General features: G+C 49.9%; 1 protein-coding gene across 1 annotated transcript in view; it reads left to right on the plus strand.

The window, feature by feature from the left end:
* Window positions 1-5207, plus strand: part of LOC135965561 (POTE ankyrin domain family member G-like) — a 33162-nt gene extending 27955 nt beyond the window's left edge. Inside the window, exons 12-13 of the mRNA XM_065522608.1 lie at window positions 656-832; window positions 932-5207. Of these exons, the coding sequence (XP_065378680.1) occupies window positions 656-832; window positions 932-994 (240 nt within the window). The 3' untranslated portion in view covers window positions 995-5207. The remainder of the gene's footprint in view (window positions 1-655; window positions 833-931) is intronic.
* The last annotated feature ends 13738 nt before the right edge of the window (window positions 5208-18945 follow it).

Raw genomic sequence — 18945 nt, forward strand, 5'->3', positions numbered from 1 at the left:
GTATTTTCTTTAGTCATTTTCAAATGTTTTAATATGTGTATTTATTTAAAAGACAACTTTATGTATTTTGGAAAGCACACAGGATTTTTAAAACAGAAGTGCAATGTTTAGATGCCTACATGTACATTGTGGAAGGGTACAATGCTTAAACAGTTATGAATAAATGCAATTCTTATAACTGACTGTAAAAATATTAGAAAAGTGGTATATTGATAAAACTTTCTTCAGAAAAAGGAACTTAAAGAACTTTAAGAAATTGCTTCTGTTCAAATATATGCATAGCTAAGGTTCTTACAATGGTGTGGTTGATAGATTAGATATCAGAGAATAAACCCAATTTAAAATATATACTCAAGCTTATTAATCTTATATTTTATGCATTTGTGTTTTTTATAATTCAGAGAAGGGCTTTTCCAATTCTGAAATTCTAAAAATCCTCTAGTGACTTATTTTTCATGGTCTTTAAATAAGTATTTCAACTTTTTGGAATTTACACATTTTTAGATTTGAAGTTTTGTCCAACTTTTTTCCAGTTAAATATCCACTATGGGAATTCTTTCCTTATACAAATATAAATGTCATACTTTAATTTCAGAAGAAATCATCATATGTCATTCTCTTGAGTGCTAATTAAAAGTTCCCTTTGTTTACTTAGGTTTCTCTTACCAATAAGAAAGAAAAAGATCTCTTGCATGAAAATCGCATGTTGCAGGAAGAAATTGCCATGCTGAGACTGAAAGTAGACAAAATAAAAGAGCAGAGCCAGCTAAGGGAAAAGAAACTTTTGGAGGAAATTGAAAGTGTGAAAGCAAAGAATGATAAACTTCTAAAGGCTGTAAAATTAAGGGAGGATCATTAACAAAAGTCAGCATTTAAGTACAGTGGACAGCTTAGCATTTTGACAACTGAGAATAATGATAAACTTCTTAAGGCTGTAAAATTGAATGAGGAAGCATTAGCAAAAATCAGTATTTCAGTAGAGTGGACAGCTTAGCATTTTGACCGCTGAGAATGCTCAGTTCTGAACTGCAGAATGTAAGACACAGCTAGGAAACACTGGAAATGGAAATCCTATCATGTCGTTTTAGACTGACTACTGCCCTACATGACTGTGATCAATGTCAAATAGATGAAAGAGACTTCTTTACAGAGAACAAACATGAACAGGTTTATTTACAGGAAAAAAATGAATTCTCATATATCTAACCTAAAAGATAACAGTGAGATTCTTTCTGAACAACTCTAATGTTGACAGCAAAATTAACAGCCTAAACATTAAGCTGCATCACACAGGATAAACTCTGAGAGACAAGATGGGGCAGGCCCCCATCTTTCCTGTTCAGACAACTTAGTCATTCTAGTGTGTGGGCTTTGGAGACTACAAACCCATCAAGGGCAGAAGAGATCCTGTGGCACGGCACAGCTGCTTTACCAAATCATGGCCAGACTGCTTCTGTAAGCAGGCCCTGATCCTGTTCCTCATCACTGGACAGGACCTCCCACCTGAGGCCTCTAGCTACCCCCACTAGTGTTCCCTGGCCAACGGAGATTTGAAACCTTCCTGGGACAGAGTTCCCAGAGAGAGGGGAGGGCCACCACCTTTGCTGTTTGGGTACCTAGCCATTCTGGCCCATGGGCTTTGGAGAGCCCAAGCTGACCAGGGGTGGAAGTGGTGTCTCAGTGCAGCACAGCCACCCTCCAAAAATGTGGCCAGACTCGTGTTTAAGTCAGTCTCCGACCACATTTGTAAACACTGGGTGCAGGCTTTCAACCAGGGTCTCCAGCCACCTTCACTGCTGTTCTCTGGCTGACAGAGGTTTCAGACCTCCCTGAGTCAGAGCTCCAGGGGAAGGACCAGACTGTCATCTTTGCCGTTTGGACAACTCAGCCATTTCAGTCTTCAAGTTTCAGGGTGTCTGAGGCAACCAGGGGCTGAAGTGAACCCCCAGCACAGCATAGCCACTCTACAAAAATGTGACCAGACTTCTTTTTTAAGCAAGTCCCTGTTCCTGTTCCTCCTGACTGTTCAGGACTTCTCAACTTGCCTCCAGCCACATCCTACAGGTGTGTACAGATTGGCAACTGGTTCATACCTCCGAGGTGCAGAGCTCCCAGAGGAAGGGGCAGGCTATCATCTTTGCCTTTTTGCAGACTTCACTGCTGATACCTTCAGGCACTGGAAAATAGGAGGCCATTGGGGACTGGAGTGGACCCCCAGCATACCACAGCAGCCCCACAGAAAAGTGGCCAGACTGTTATGTGGGTGCCCATTTCCATATCTCCTCAATGGGTAGGCCCCCCTGGCAGGGTCTCCAGCCAGCCCCCCACTGGAACTATCAAGCCTGTAGCAACTTGGCAATTCCCTGGACTGAGCTTCCAGGAGCAACTGAAATCCTCTCTGCCGCTGCCTCTGCATGGAACTGCCCTTGCTTCCCTCAGAATATCAAGGGAGCAAAGACCCTAAGTGCCATATCGACACCTCCAACAAGCTGTAGTTGACCCAAGGAACACACCAGTCCATTTCCCACAGGTATAACACACCCTGCACTGTTCATCACCAGACAGGGAACCCTGACTTGGGCTCACAGCACAGACCCTCCATCCTGGGGTGATTACATTAAGTAACTGCTAACTTACATCTCTCTCGGGTGGAGCCTCCAGGAGACAAAGTTGTAGAGCAACAAGTCAGATGATATGCAGCCCAGAGGGCAGGGACAGCTATCTCTCTAGCTCTGCTTGCTCTTATGAGACACTTTATCCCAGCACTTAAGGAGTGCTGCGGTCAGACCAGCCCTGTCTCATGTGCAAGATTGCCCAGCACAGATCAGGTCTAAGAGTTACCTTCTTTCAAAAGGGGAGTTGCTTAAAAAAGAAGTCTGGCCATGTTTGTGTAGAGCAGTTGTGCTGTGCTGGGGTTCACTTTTGAGAGAGTTCTCTGAGACCTGATCTCTGCTAGGCAGTTTTGCACATCAGGTGGGGCTGGTCTGACCTCAGCACCCCTTAGTCAGCTTGCCTCTCCCAGGACCCCAGCCAGGCCACACCTGCTTACAGGACACTCTCGGGTGCACACACCATAGCTTCTGTACCAGTGGACCGTGCCTGATTAGTGGAGAGCTGCAGCAAGGTGGCCCCTACAGCCATGAACCAGCCTGCACATCACCTCTCCATACTGCAGCCCTTTATATGGAAACTTCTCACATCCCTTTGCTGTGTCTGTTTACACAGGTGGGTTTTTCTGTACTTGCCCTGATAGCACATGGGAGTGCAGCACACACCCCAACCCACACCAACTGCCACTGAAGACGAAGCTGTGGTTGGAACAGAGCCAAAAACCCCATCCCTGTCAACATCTCACCCTTGAGGTAATGCTGTGCAGAGAAAAAGGGACCTTCTTATATCCTGAGCGACCACTGCTGCTTTGGGGGAGGGGGGGCTCAGAGAAGGCACCCAGAGGTGCACTGGCCAGCAGTCCACCCCAAACCAGCACTGCCTCCAGTGTAACAGCACACAGAGTCAGCAGGGGCCCCCTGGCCCACACCCCAGCTGTCTTGCCTCCACCCCCTTGTCAACGCTCTCAGGGAGGCAGGGACTCCTGCATCCGCTAGCATTCTGCTGCAGCTGCCGCACTTGGATCCCCTCAGTGCAGTGGACTCCAAACCTGGAGGAGCGAGAGAACAAAGATGGGGCCCAATACACGTTCCCCAGAGTTAAAGCACACAGTTCAGGAATTGGGAGCTGCATGTTGGCCCCCTAAAATCCTCCAAAAACAAAACCAGTTGGCTGAGTCCGCCTTACACCACAATCAAATCCTCAAGGTCATCAGATATAATAAAAGAAAAATATCCTGTCCAAAGGTCAGCAACCTCAACGACTGAAGGAGGATAAGCCCATAAAGATGAGAAAGGATCTGTGCAAGAATACTGAGAACTCAGAAAGTCAGCATGCCTCCTTCCCTCCAAATGACTGCATCAGCTCTCCAGCAAGTGTTCAGAACTGGGCTGAGGCTGAGATGTCTGAAATGATACAAGCAGAGTTCAGGATATGGGTAGGAATAAAGTTCACTGAGTGAAAGAAATACGTTGTCATCCAATACAAGGAAGCTAAAAATCATTGTACAACACTACAGGAGATGACAGACAAAATAGGCAGTACAGAGAAAAACATAACTGACCTGATAGAGCTGTAAATCACACTACAAGAATTTTCATAATGCAGTCACATGGTGATTGTGTGTGATGGCATTATGAAAATTATTGTAGTGTGTGTGGGCACCCGAGAGTGCCCTGTAAGCAGGTGTGCCCAAGCTGGAGCCCTGGGAGAGGCAAACAGAGTAAGGACGGCAGAGGTCTCACCAGCTCCATCTCATGTGCAAAACCACCCAGCAGAACAGACGAAGCAGAGGAAAGAATCTCAGATCTTGAAAACTGGCTTTCTGAAATAAAACAGGCAGACAAGAATGGGGAAAAAAAAGAATGAAAAGCAATGAACAAAATATCCGAGAAATATGGGATGATATAAATGACCAAATCTGTGACGAATTGATGTACCTGAAAGGGATGAGGAGAATGGAACCAACTTGGAAAACGTACTTCAGAGTATCATTCATGAGAATATCCCCAACCTAACCAGACAGCCAACAATCAAATTCAGGAAATCCAGAGAACCTCAGTAAGATATGTCATGAGAAGATCATCCCCAAGACACACAGTCATCAGATTTTCCAAGGTCAAAATGAAAAAAAAGTATGTTAAAGGCAGCTGGGGAGAAAGGCAAGGTCACCTACAAAGGGAATTCCATCAGACTTAACAGACCTCTCAGCTGAAACCCGACAAACCAGAAAAGATATTCAACTTCTTAAAGAAAAGAAATTTCAACCCAGAATTTCATGTCCAGCAAAATGAAGCATCATAAGTGAAGGAGAAATAAGATCCTTTTCAGACAAACAAATGCTAAGGGAATTCATTATCACCAGATCTATCTTACAAGAGCTCCTGAAGGAAGCACTAAATATGGAAAGAAAAAACCATCACCATCCAGTACAAAAACGCACTGAAGTACACAGTCCAGTGATGCCAAAAACCAACCACATACACAAGTCTGCAAAATAACCAGCTGACAGCATGACGACAGGATCAAATCCACACATACCATGATTAACCTTAAATGGAAATGGGCTAAATGCTCCACTTGAAAGACACGGGGGCAAGCTGGATAAAGAACCAAGACCCATTTGAGTATGCTGTCTTCAAGAAACCCATCTTGCATACAGTGCCATACATAAGCTCAAAATAAAAGAATGGAGAAAAATATTTCAATCAAATGGAAAACAGAAAAAAGCAAGTGTTGCACTCCTAGTTCCTGACCAAACGAACTATAGCAATAAAGATAAAAAAAAGAAAGAGGGGGCCGGGCGCGGTGGCTCACGCCTGTAATCCCAGCACTTTGGGAGGCCGAGGCGGGTGGATCACAAGGTCAGGAGATCGAGACCACGGTGAAACCCCGTCTCTACTAAAAATACAAAAAATTAGCCGGGCGCGGTTCTGGGCGCCTGTAGTCCCAGCTACTCGGGAGGCTGAGGCAGGAGAATGGCGTGAACCCGGGAGGCGGAGCTTGCAGTGAGCCGAGATCGCGCCACTGCACTCCAGCCTGGGCGACAGAGCGAGACTCCGTCTCAAAAAAAAAAAAAAAAAAAAAAAAAAAAAAGAAAGAGGGACGGGCGCGGTGGCTCACGCCTGTAATCCCAGCACTTTGGGAGGCCGAGGTGGGCAGATCTCGAGGTCAGGAGATCAAGACCATCCTGGCTAAGACGATGAAAACCCGTCTCTACTAAAAATACAAAAAACTAGCCGGGCACGGTGGCGGGTGCCTGTAGTCCCAGCTACTCGGGAGGCTGAGGCAGGAGAATGGCCTGAGCCTGGGAGTTGGAGCTTGCAGTGAGCTGGGATCGTGCCACTGCACTCCATCCTGGGTGACTGAGCGAGACTCCATCTCAAAGAAAAGAAAAAAAAAGAAGGAGATTACAAAGGTGGTCCTGACCTTTGATAAATCTCATTATTGATTGATACCAACCTGGGCTATCTTTATTGCCCAAACCAAAAGGATAATTTGCTGAGGTTGGGGAGCTTCTCCCCTGCAGAGAGTTCCTGATCTCCCAAAATTTGGTTGAGATCTAAAGTTGATTTTGCTGTACAAGTCCTTTTCTGAAGTTTTACTCATTTCCAACAACGAAGGCAAATTTTCCTGCTTCCATGGCGATGGAGAGCAGGCACCTCCTTTCCTGAGTTTCGGCTTGCTTCTGACAGGAAAGGTAAGTGTCAGTTTTTTTCAGCTTCTAAGACGGCAGAGAACGATCACCAGCCTGAGCCTTATTTCCAGGTAAGTAACTGAATTAGACTTTTGTCTTAAAATTTTTTCTAATGACTAAAATTTAAGATTATCCACCAGCTACTTTTAATTTCTCCTTACCATGACAACACTCAGTAATCATATAAATGGTGCATTTGTTTGTTTTGCTCAATTCTTTGTGTGTGTTTGTGTTTGGGGTTTTATTGTTGTTGTTTCACTTTTCTCCCATCTCTTCCTGACTTGGTCAAATCCAAGGGAATGTTCCAAATTGTGGGGAGCAAGGCATCTGAATTGGCTAAAAGCCCTGTGGCTGCAAAAATGAAAAAAAAAATTCCAGTTATCAGAAAATATTTTTTATTTTTATTTTTTTTGCTTGTACATAAGCGGGCTCACCTACATAACAAGGCCATCTTTTGCTAGCCAAGGCCAGGCTGAAGGAGTAGTCTTGGTGACCCAGTGTTAAGATTCTGCCTGTTAACTACAGAAACCTGAGTTTGGTTCCTAAGTCTAGTTCTTTCTGTTTGATGTTTGTGTTACTTTTAAAATATCAGCAGTTTGTCCAAGCTATGATGTGGTAGTAAAAGATTCAAAAGGATTTTTTTTTTAAAGTTCTATGATTAAAAGTTTACTTAAAAGCAAATTTCCTTTTTTTAAAATTATACTTTAAGTTCTGTGGTGTATGTGCAGAACATGCAGGATTGTTTTATGGGTATACACATGCCATGCTGGCTTGCTGCATCCATCAGTCCGTGATCTACATTATGAATTTCTGGTAATGCTATCCCTCTCCTAGCTCCCCACCCTGACAGGCCCTGGTGTGTGGTGTTCCCCTTCCTGTGTCCATGTGTTCCCATTGTTCAACTCCCACTTATGAGTGAGAAGGCGTGATGTTTGGTTTTCTGTTTTTGTGTTAGTTTGCTGAGAATGATGGTTTCCAGCTTCATCCATGTCCCTGCAAAGGATATGAACTCATCCATTATTGTGGCTGCATAGTACACCATGGTGCATATATGCCACATTTTCTTTATCAAGTCTATCCTTGATGGGCATTTGGGTTGGTTCCAGTCTGTGCTGTTGTCAACAGTGCCTCAATAAACATATGTGTGCATGTGTCTTTATATTAGAATGATTTATATTTTTGGGGGTATATACCCAGTAATGGGATTGCTGGGTCAAATGCTATTTCTAGTTATATAGATCCTTGAGGAATCATCACACTGTCTTCCACAATTGTTGAACTAATTTATACTCCCACCAACAGTGTAAAAGTGTTCCTCTTTCTCCACATCCTCTCCAACATCTATTGTTTCCCGATTTTTTAATGATGGCCATTCCAACTGGCATGAGATTGTATCTCATTGTGATTTTGCTTTCCATTTCTCTAACGACCAGTGGTGATGTGCTTTGCTTCACATGTTTGTTGGTTGCATAAATGTCTTCTTTGGGAAGTGTCTGTTGATATCTTTGCCCACTTTTTGATGGGGTACTTTGTTTTTCTCTTGTAAATTTGTTTATGTTCTTTGTAGATTATGTATATTAGCCCTTGGTCAGATGGAGAGATTGCAATAAATTTCTCTCATCCTGTGGGTTGCCTGTTCACTCTGATGATTGTTTCTTTTGCTCTGCAGACACAGTAGTTTAATTAGATCCCGTTTGTCAATTTTGGCTTTGGTTGCCATTGCTTTTGGTGTTCTAGTGATGAAGACTTTGTCCATGCCTATGTCCTGAATGGTATTGCCCTACTCAAGGACATTTCTGTGCCTGAGTGCCATACCACCTAAAGTAATTTATAGATTCAGTGCTATTCCCATCACGCTACCACTGACTTTCTTCAAAGAATTAGAAAAACTGCTTTAAATTTCATATGGAACCAGAAAAGAGCCCACACAGCCAAGAGAATCCTAAGCAAAAAGCACAAAGTTGGAGGCATCACAGTACCTGACTTCAAACTATTCTACAAGGCTGCAGTAACCAAAAGAGCGTAGTACTCATATCAATCCAAATATATGGACCAATGGAACAGAACAGAGACCGCAGAAATGACACCATGCAACTAAAACTGTCTGATCTTTAACAAACCTGACAAAAACAAGCAATGGGGAAAGGATTCCCTATCAATAAATGGTGTTGCGAAAACTGGCTAGCCGTATGCAGAAAACTGAAACTGGGCCATTCCCTTACACTTAATACAAAAATTATATTAAGATGGATTAAAGAGTTAAATGCAAAACCTAAAACCATAAAAAACCTATAGAAGAAAACCTAGGTCACCAACTGCAGAGAAAGGTACTTGCAGTGAAATGCATGGTACAAACACGCATTCCCGGCTTCCCTGAGTGGGTCAGGTTGACGAGTGGTCCACCTGCTCCTGGCGGATCCCTGCAGACATGGCTGGTTGCTCTTTGAGCCAGCTTGGCCTTGCCTGGCATGCACAAGCTGTAGTGCAACAACTGTGCTTCAAATGGAGCCACACAGAGAAAAGCAGCAGCCGGATCAGGTGCAGGGTGTGCGCTGCCTTCAAAGTTCCAGTCCATTCCTCAGGGCTCAGATGGTACTGTGGGCTTCTTCGTTGCAAAGAGGGAGACCACAGGCCATCTTGAGGAGGACTTTATGTTCAAGTGCAGAAAGCAGCCAGGAGTTCCACCCAGTGGACTCGGCCTTCTGTGCCCCTGGCCAGATTTAGAATTTCACCCGAGGCAGGACAAGCTCACTCAGAGTAGCATGGTGGTAGCTGGGGTCTATGCATGCCAGGCAAGGACAAGCTAGCTCCAGGAGCAAGCAGCCACATCTGCAAAGGTGTGGCTGGAACAGGTGGAAGAGCCACTGACCTCACCCACTCAAGGAAGCAGAGATGGTTTCAACAGCCAGACTGGCTGCCACCTGATGGCTGATGGAGCTGAGGCCTGAGGAGAAGCAGATGGCACTGGGGCCCTACCTCTAGGGTAGAACTGATGTACCATGAGTGGCAGAGAGTGAGGTTGGTGGCTGGTCCACCAGCTCCTGGCACACCCTTGCAGAGGTGGTTGGTTGCTTTTTGAGCCAGCTTGGCCTTGCCTGGCATGCACAAGCCTCAGTGCAACAACTGTCTTACACATGGAGCCACATAGAGGAAAGGAGCAGCAGGCTCAGGAGCAGGGTGTGCACTGCCTTTTGGGATCCAGTCAATTCCTCAGGGCTAATATGGCACTGTGGGCTTCTCTGTTGCCAAGAGAGAGACCACAGGCTGTCTTGAGGAGGACTTTCTTCTCAAGTTCAGAAAGCAGCCAGGAGTTCCACCCAGGGGCCTAGGCCTTCTGTTACCCTGGCCAGACGTAGAATTTGGGGCTAAGCAGGACAAGCTCACTAGGAGCAGTACTTTGGTACCTGTGGTCTGTGCATGCAAGACAAGGCCAAGCTGGCTCAAAGAGCAACCAGCCACCTCTGCAAGGGTGCCCCTGGAGCAGGTGTAGCAGCCACAAACCTCACCCACTCAAGGAAGCAGGGATGGCCAGTTTCCAACAGACTGAGTGACTGCCACCTGATGTCTGGTGGAACAGAGGCATGAGGAAAAGCAGATGGCACTGGGGCCCTACCTCTAGGGTAGAACTGATGTACCATGAGCGGCATCGAGTAAGGTTGGTGGCTGGTCCACCGGCTCCTGGCACACCCTTGCAGTGGTGGCTGGTTGCTCTTTCAGCAAGTTTGGCCTTGCCTGGCATGCACAAGCCTCAGTGCAACAATTGTCTTACACATGGAGCCATATAGAGGAAATGAGCAGCAGGCTCAGGAACAGGGTGTGCACTGCCTTTAGGGTTCCAGTCAATTCCTCATGGCACAGATGTCACTGCAGGCTTCTTGGTTGCAAATAGGGAGACCACAGGCCATCTTGAGGAGGACTTTATGTTCAAGTGCAGAAAGCAGCCAGGATTTGAACCCAAGGCACTCGGTCTTCTGTGGCCCTAGCCAGACTTAGAATTTGGCCCAAGGCAGGACAAGCTCACTTGGAACAGAATGTCCATAGCTGGGGTCTGTGCATTGCCAAGCGAGGCCAAGCTGACTCAAAGAGCAACCAGCCACCTCTGCAAGGGTGCGCCTGTAGCAGTTGGACCAGCCTTCAACGTCACCCATTTAAGGAAGGAGGGATGGCCAGACTTAGAAATTGGCCCCACGCAGGACAAGCTCACATGCAGCAGTGTCTGTTTCTGGGGCTTGTGCATGCCAGGCAAGGCCAAGCTGGCTCAAAGAGCAGCCAGCCACCTCTGCAAGGGTGCGCTCAGAGCAGGTGGAGCAGCCACCAATCTCACCCACTCAAGGAAGCACGGATGGCCAGATTCCAACATACTGAGTGGCTGCCACCTGATGGCTGATGGGGCAGAGGCCTGAGCAAACGTAGATGGCACTGGGGCCCTACCTCTAGGGTAGAACTGATGTACCATGAGCGATAGCGAGTGAAGTTGGTGGCTGCTCCAACTGCTCCAGAGGCACTCTTGCAGAGGTGGCTGGTTGCTCTTTGAGCCAGCTTGGCCTTGCCTGGCATGCACAAGCCTCAGTGCTACAATTGTCTTACAAATGGCGTCATATTGAGGAAAAGAGCAGCAGGCTCAGGAGCCACGTGTAGGCTGCCTTTAGGCTCCAGTCAATTCCTCAGGGCTCAGATGGCACTGCGGGTTTCTTCATTGCCAAGAGGCAGACCAGAGGCCGTCTTGAGGAGGACTTTATGTTCAAGTGCAGAAAGCAGCCAGGATTTGCGCCCAGGGGCCTAGGCCTTCTGTGGCCCTGGCCAGGCTCAGAATTTGGCCTCAGGCAGGACAAACTCATTCAGAGCAGCACTTTGGTACCTGAGGTCTGTGCATGCCAGGCAAGGCCAAGTTGGCTCAAAGAGCAACCAGCCACCTCTGCAAGGGTGCCCCTGGAGCAGGTGGAGCAGCCACCAACCTCACTCACTCAAGGAAGCAGGGATGGCCAGATTCCAACAGACTGTGTGGCTGCCACCTGATGGCTGATGGAGCAGAGGCCTGAGGAAAAGCAGATGGCACTGGGGCCCTACCTCTAGGGTAGAACTGATGTATCATGAGCAGCAGTGAATGAGGTTGGTTGCTCATCCACTGTCTCCTGGCACAGCCTTGCAGAGGTGGCTGGTTACTCTTTGACCCAGCTTGGCCTTGCCTGGTATGCACAAACCTCAGTGCAACAATTGGCTTACAAATGGAGCCATATAGAGCAAACGAGTAGCAAGCTCAGGAGCAGGATGTGGGCTGCCTTTAGGGCTCCAGTCAATTCCTCAGGGCTCAGATGGCACTGCAGGCTTCTTGATTGCAAATAGGGAGACCGCAGGCCCTCTTGAGGAGGACTTTATGTTGAAGTGAAGAAAGCTGCCAGGATTTCCCCCCAGGGGACTCGGCTTTCTGTGGCCCTGGCCAGACTTAACAATTTGGCCCCATGCAGGACTAGCTCACTCAGAGCAGAATGTCAGTAGCTGGGGTCTGTGCATGCCAGGCAAGGCCAAGCTGGCTCAAAGGGCAACCAACCACCTCTGCAAGGGTGCACCTGGAACCAGTGGACCAGCCACCAACTTCACCTACTGAAGGAAGCAGGGATGGCCAGATTCCAACAGCCTGAGTGGCTGCCGCCTGATGGCTGATGGAGCAGAGGCCCGAGGAAAAGCAGATGGCACTGAGGCCTTACTTCTCAGGTAGAAGAAGTTATGTACCCTGACCGGCAGCGAGTGAGATTGGTGGCTGGTCCACCGGCTCCTGGCGCACCCTTGCAGAGGTGGCTGGTTGCCCTTTGAGCCAGCTTGGCCTTGCCTGGCATGCACAAGCCTCAGTGCAACAATTGTCTTACAAATGGAGCCTTATAGAGGAAATGAGCAGGAGGCTCAGGAGCAGGGTGTGCGCTGCCTTTAGGGTTCCAGTCAATTCCTCATGGCACAGATGTCACTGCGGGCTTCTTGGTTGCAAATAGGGAGACCACAGGCCATCTTGAGGAACACTTTATGTTCAAGTGCAGAAAGCAGCCAGGATTTGAACCCAAGGCACTTGGTCTTCTGTGGCCCTAGCCAGACTTAGAATTTGGCCCAAGGCAGGACAAGCTCACTCGGAGCAGAATGTTGGTAGCTGGGGTCTGTGCATGCCAGGCAAGGCCAAGCTGACTCAAAGAGCAGCCAGCCATCTCTGCAAGGGCGCACCTGTAGCAGTTGGACCAGCTGACAACCTCACCCACTTAAGGAAGCAGAGATGGCCAGATTCTAACAGCCTGAGTGGCTGCTGCCCGGTGGCTGATGGAGCAGAGTCCTGAGGAAAAGCAGATGGCAGTGGGGCCCTAACTTTAGGGTAGAAGAAATGGTGTACCCTGAGCAGCATCGAGTGAGGTTGGTGGCTGGTCTACTGGCTCCTGGCACACCCTTGCAGAAGTGGTTGGTTGCTCTTAGAGCCAGTTTGGCCTTGCCTGCCCTGAACAAGCCTCAGTATAATTATTGTCTTACAAATGGAGCCATATAGAGGAAATGAGAAGCAGGCTCAGGAGCGGGGTGTGCACTGCCTTGAGGGCTCCAGTCCATTCCTCAGGGCTCAGATGGCACTGCAGGATTCTTGGTTGCAAAGAGGGAGACCACAGGCCATCTTGAGGAGGACTTTATGTTCAAGTGCAGAAAGCAGCCAGGATTTGAACCCAAGGGACTCGGTCTTCTGTGGCCCTAGCCAGACTTAGAATTTGGCCCAAGGCAGGACAAGCTCACTTGGAACAGAATGTCCATAGCTGGGGTCTGTGCATGCCAGGCGAGGCCAAGCTGACTCAAAGAGCAACCAGCCACCTCTGCAAGGGTGCGCCTGTAGCAGTTGGACCAGCCTTCAACGTCACCCATTTAAGGAAGCAGGGACAGCCAGACTTAGAAATTGGCCCCAGGCAGGACAAGCTCACATGCAGCAGTGTCTGTTTCTGGGGCTTGTGCATGCCAGGCAAAGCCAAGCTGGCTCAAAGAGCAGCCAGCCACCTCTGCAAGGGTGCGCTCAGAGCAGGTGGAGCAGCCACCAATCTCACCCACTCAAGGAAGCACGGATGGCCAGATTCCAACATACCGAGTGGCTGCCACCTGATGGCTGATGGAGCAGAGGCCTGAGCAAACGTAGATGGCACTGGGGCCCTACCTCTAGGGTAGAACTGATGTACCATGAGCGATAGCGAGTGAAGTTGGTGGCTGCTCCAACTGCTCCAGAGGCACTCTTGCAGAGGTGGCTGGTTGCTCTTTGAGCCAGCTTGGCCTTGCCTGGCATGCACAAGCCTCAGTGCTACAATTGTCTTACAAATGGCGTCATATTGAGGAAAAGAGCAGCAGGCTCAGGAGCCACGTGTAGGCTGCCTTTAGGCTCCAGTCAATTCCTCAGGGCTCAGATGGCACTGCGGGTTTCTTCATTGCCAAGAGGCAGACCAGAGGCTGTCTTGAGGAGGACTTTATGTTCAAGTGCAGAAAGCAGCCAGGATTTGCGCCCAGGGGCCTAGGCCTTCTGTGGCCCTGGCCAGGCTCAGAATTTGGCGTCAGGCAGGACAACCTCACTCAGAGCAGCACTTTGGTACCTGAGGTCTGTGCATGCCAGGCAAGGCCAAGTTGGCTCAAAGAGCAACCAGCCACCTCTGCAAGGGTGCCCCTGGAGCAGGTGGAGCAGCCACCAACCTCACTCACTCAAGGAAGCAGGGAAGGCCAGATTCCAACAGACTTTGTGGCTGCCACCTGATGGCTGATGGAGCAGAGGCCTGAGGAAAAGCAGATGGCACTGGGGCCCTACCTCTAGGGTAGAACTGATGTATCATGAGCAGCAGTGAATGAGGTTGGTTGCTCATCCACTGTCTCCTGGCACAGCCTTGCAGAGGTGGCTGGTTACTCTTTGACCCAGCTTGGCCTTGCCTGGTATGCACAAACCTCAGTGCAACAATTGGCTTACAAATGGAGCCATATAGAGCAAACGAGTAGCAAGCTCAGGAGCAGGATGTGGGCTGCCTTTAGGGCTCCAGTCAATTCCTCAGGGCTCAGATGGCACTGCAGGCTTCTTGATTGCAAATAGGGAGACCGCAGGCCCTCTTGAGGAGGACTTTATGTTGAAGTGAAGAAAGCTGCCAGGATTTCCCCCCAGGGGACTCGGCTTTCTGTGGCCCTGGCCAGACTTAACAATTTGGCCCCATGCAGGACTAGCTCACTCAGAGCAGAATGTCAGTAGCTAGGGTCTGTGCATGCCAGGCAAGGCCAAGCTGGCTCAAAGGGCAACCAACCACCTCTGCAAGGGTGCACCTGGAACCAGTGGACCAGCCACCAACCTCACCTACTGAAGGAAGCAGGGATGGCCAGATTCCAACAGCCTGAGTGCCTGCCGCCTGATGGCTGATGGAGCAGAGACCCGAGGAAAAGCAGATGGCACTGAGGCCTTACTTCTCAGGTAGAAGAAGTTATGTACCCTGACCGGCAGCGAGTGAGATTGGTGCCTGGTCCACCGGCTCCTGGCGCACCCTTGCAGAGGTGGCTGGTTGCCCTTTGAGCCAGCTTGGCCTTGCCTGGCATGCACAAGCCTCAGTGCAACAATTGTCTTACAAATGGAGCCTTATAGAGGAAATGAGCAGCAGGCTCAGGAGCAGGGTGTGCGCTGCCTTTAGGGTTCCAGTCAATTCCTCATGGCACAGATGTCACTGCGGGCTTCTTGGTTGCAAATAGGGAGACCACAGGCCATCTTGAGGAACACTTTATGTTCAAGTGCAGAAAGCAGCCAGGATTTGAACCCAAGGCACTTGGTCTTCTGTGGCCCTAGCCAGACTTAGAATTTGGCCCAAGGCAGGACAAGCTCACTCGGAGCAGAATGTTGGTAGCTGGGGTCTGTGCATGCCAGGCAAGGCCAAGCTGACTCAAAGAGCAGCCAGCCATCTCTGCAAGGGCGCACCTGTAGCAGTTGGACCAGCTGACAACCTCACCCACTTAAGGAAGCAGAGATGGCCAGATTCTAACAGCCTGAGTGGCTGCTGCCCGGTGGCTGATGGAGCAGAGTCCTGAGGAAAAGCAGATGGCAGTGGGGCCCTAACTTTAGGGTAGAAGAAATGGTGTACCCTGAGCAGCATCGAGTGAGGTTGGTGGCTGGTCTACTGGCTCCTGGCACACCCTTGCAGAAGTGGTTGGTTGCTCTTAGAGCCAGTTTGGCCTTGCCTGCCCTGAACAAGCCTCAGTATAATTATTGTCTTACAAATGGAGCCATATAGAGGAAATGAGAAGCAGGCTCAGGAGCGGGGTGTGCACTGCCTTGAGGGCTCCAGTCCATTCCTCAGGGCTCAGATGGCACTGCAGGATTCTTGGTTGCAAAGAGGGAGACCACAGGCCATCTTGAGGAGGACTTTATGTTCAAGTGCAGAAAGCAGCCAGGATTTGAACCCAAGGGACTCGGTCTTCTGTGGCCCTAGCCAGACTTAGAATTTGGCCCAAGGCAGGACAAGCTCACTTGGAACAGAATGTCCATAGCTGGGGTCTGTGCATGCCAGGCGAGGCCAAGCTGACTCAAAGAGCAACCAGCCACCTCTGCAAGGGTGCGCCTGTAGCAGTTGGACCAGCCTTCAACGTCACCCATTTAAGGAAGCAGGGATAGCCAGACTTAGAAATTGGCCCCAGGCAGGACAAGCTCACATGCAGCAGTGTCTGTTTCTGGGGCTTGTGCATGCCAGGCAAAGCCAAGCTGGCTCAAAGAGCAGCCAGCCACCTCTGCAAGGGTGCGCTCAGAGCAGGTGGAGCAGCCACCAATCTCACCCACTCAAGGAAGCACGGATGGCCAGATTCCAACATACCGAGTGGCTGCCACCTGATGGCTGATGGAGCAGAGGCCTGAGCAAACGTAGATGGCACTGGGGCCCTACCTCTAGGGTAGAACTGATGTACCATGAGCGATAGCGAGTGAAGTTGGTGGCTGCTCCAACTGCTCCAGAGGCACCCTTGCAGAGGTGGCTGGTTGCTCTTTGAGCCAGCTTGGCCTTGCCTGGCATGCACAAGCCTCAGTGCTACAATTGTCTTACAAATGGCGTCATATTGAGGAAAAGAGCAGCAGGCTCAGGAGCCACGTGTAGGCTGCCTTTAGGCTCCAGTCAATTCCTCAGGGCTCAGATGGCACTGCGGGTTTCTTCATTGCCAAGAGGCAGACCAGAGGCCGTCTTGAGGAGGACTTTATGTTCAAGTGCAGAAAGCAGCCAGGATTTGCGCCCAGGGGCCTAGGCCTTCTGTGGCCCTGGCCAGGCTCAGAATTTGGCCTCAGGCAGGACAAACTCACTCAGAGCAGCACTTTGGTACCTGAGGTCTGTGCATGCCAGGCAAGGCCAAGTTGGCTCAAAGAGCAACCAGCCACCTCTGCAAGGGTGCCCCTGGGGCAGGTGGAGCAGCTACCAACCTCACTCATTCAAGGAAGCAGGGATGTCCAGATTCCAACAGACTGTGTGGCTGCCACCTGATGGCTGATGGAGCAGAGGCCTGAGGAAAAGCAGATGGCACTGGGGCCCTACATCTAGGGTAGAACTGATGTATCATGAGCAGCAGTGAATGAGGTTGGTTGCTCATCCACTGTCTCCTGGCACAGCCTTGCAGAGGTGGCTGGTTACTCTTTGAGCCAGCTTGGCCTTGCCTGGTATGCACAAACCTCCGTGCAACAATTGGCTTACAAATGGAGCCATATAGAGCAAACGAGTAGCAAGCTCAGGAGCAGGATGTGGGCTGCCTTTAGGGCTCCAGTCAATTCCTCAGGGCTCAGATGGCACTGCAGGCTTCTTGATTGCAAATAGGGAGACCGCAGGCCCTCTTGAGGAGGACTTTATGTTGAAGTGAAGAAAGCTGCCAGGATTTCCCCCCAGGGGACTCGGCTTTCTGTGGCCCTGGCCAGACTTACAATTTGGCCCCATGCAGGACTAGCTCACTCAGAGCAGAATGTCAGTAGCTGGGGTCTGTGCATGCCAGGCAAGGCCAAGCTGGCTCAAAGGGCAAACAACCACCACTGCAATGGTGCGCCTGTAGCAGTTGGACCAGCCGACAACGTCATCCACTGAAGGAAACAGGGATGGCCAGGTTCCTGCAGTCTGAATGGCTGCCTCCTGATGGCTGATGTAGCATAGGCCTGAGGAAAAGCGGATGGCACTGAGGCCTTATCTCTAGTGTAGAAGATATGATGTACCCTGACCAGCAGTGAGTGAGATTGGTGGCTCGTCCACCGGCTCCTGGCACACACTTGCAGAGGTGGGTGGTTGCCCTTTGAGCCAGCTTGGCCTTGCCTGGCATGCACAAGCCTCAGTGCAACAACTGTCTTACACATGGAGCCACATAGAGGAAATGAGCAGCAGGCTCAGGAGCGGGGTTTGCACTGCCTTTAGGGTTCCAGTCAATTCCTCAGGGCTCAGATGGCACTTCTTTGTTGCCAAGAGGCAGACTACAGGCCGTCTTAAGGAGGACTTTATGTTCAAGTGCAGAAAGCAGCCAGGATTTATACCCTAGAGACTCGGCCTTCTGTGGCCCTGGCCAGACTTAGAATTTGGCCCAAGGCAGGTCCACCTCACTCGGAGCAACATGTCGGTACCTCGAATCTGTGCATGCCAGGCAAGGCCAAGCTGGCTCAAAGGGCAACCTGCCACCTCTGCAATGGAGCTCCTGTAGCAGTTGGACCAGCCTTCAACCTCACCCACTGAAGGAAGCAGGGATGGCCAGACTTAGAATTTGGCCCCATGCAGGACAAGCTCACATGGATCAGTGTTGGATTCTTGTGCCTCTGCCTGCCAGGGAAGTCCAAGCTGGCTCAAAGAGCAACCAGCCACCTCTGCAAGGGAGTGCCCGGAGCAGGTGGAGCAGCCACCAACCGCACCCACTCAAGAAAGCAGGGAAGGCCAGATTTCAACAGACTGAGTGGCTGCCACCTGATGGCTGATGGAGCAGAGGCCTGAGGCTCCTGGCACACCCTTGTAGAGTTGGCTGGTTGCTTTTGAGCCAGATTGTCCTTGCCAGACATAGACAAGCGTTAGTGCAACAACTGTCTTACAAATGGAGCCATTTAGAGGAAATGAGCAGCAAGCTGTAGAGTGGGGGGTGTGCTGCCTTTAAGACTCCAGTGAATTCCTCAGGGCTCAGATGGCACTGTGGGCTCCTTTGTTGCCAAGAGGCAGTCCACAGGCCATTTTGAGGAGGACTTTATGTTCAAGTGCAGAAAGCAGCCAGGATAGCAATCCAGGGGACTAGGAATTCTGTGGCCCTGACCAGACTGTGAATATGGCCACAGGCAGGACAAGCTGACTCAGAGCAGCACGTTGGTACCTACGGTCTGTGCATGCCAGGCAAGACCAAGCTGGCTCGAAGAGCATCCACCCACCTCTGCAACGGTGTGCCCGGAGCAGGTGCTGATGGAGCAGAGGCTTGAGGACTCTGCCTTCTGTGGCCCTGGGCAGATTTAAAATTTGGCCCCAGGCAGGACAAGATCACTTGGAGCAGCTGGGGCATGTGCATGCAATGCAAGGCCATGCTGACTCAAAGAGCAACCAGCCACCTCTGCAAGGGTGCGCCTGGAGTAGTTGCACCAGCCACCAACCTCACCCATTCAAGGAAGTAGGGATGGCCGGATCCCAACAGCCTGA

The sequence above is a fragment of the Macaca fascicularis genome, chromosome 10, assembly GCF_037993035.2.
Source record: "Macaca fascicularis isolate 582-1 chromosome 10, T2T-MFA8v1.1".
NCBI classification, from domain to species: Eukaryota; Metazoa; Chordata; class Mammalia; order Primates; family Cercopithecidae; genus Macaca; species Macaca fascicularis.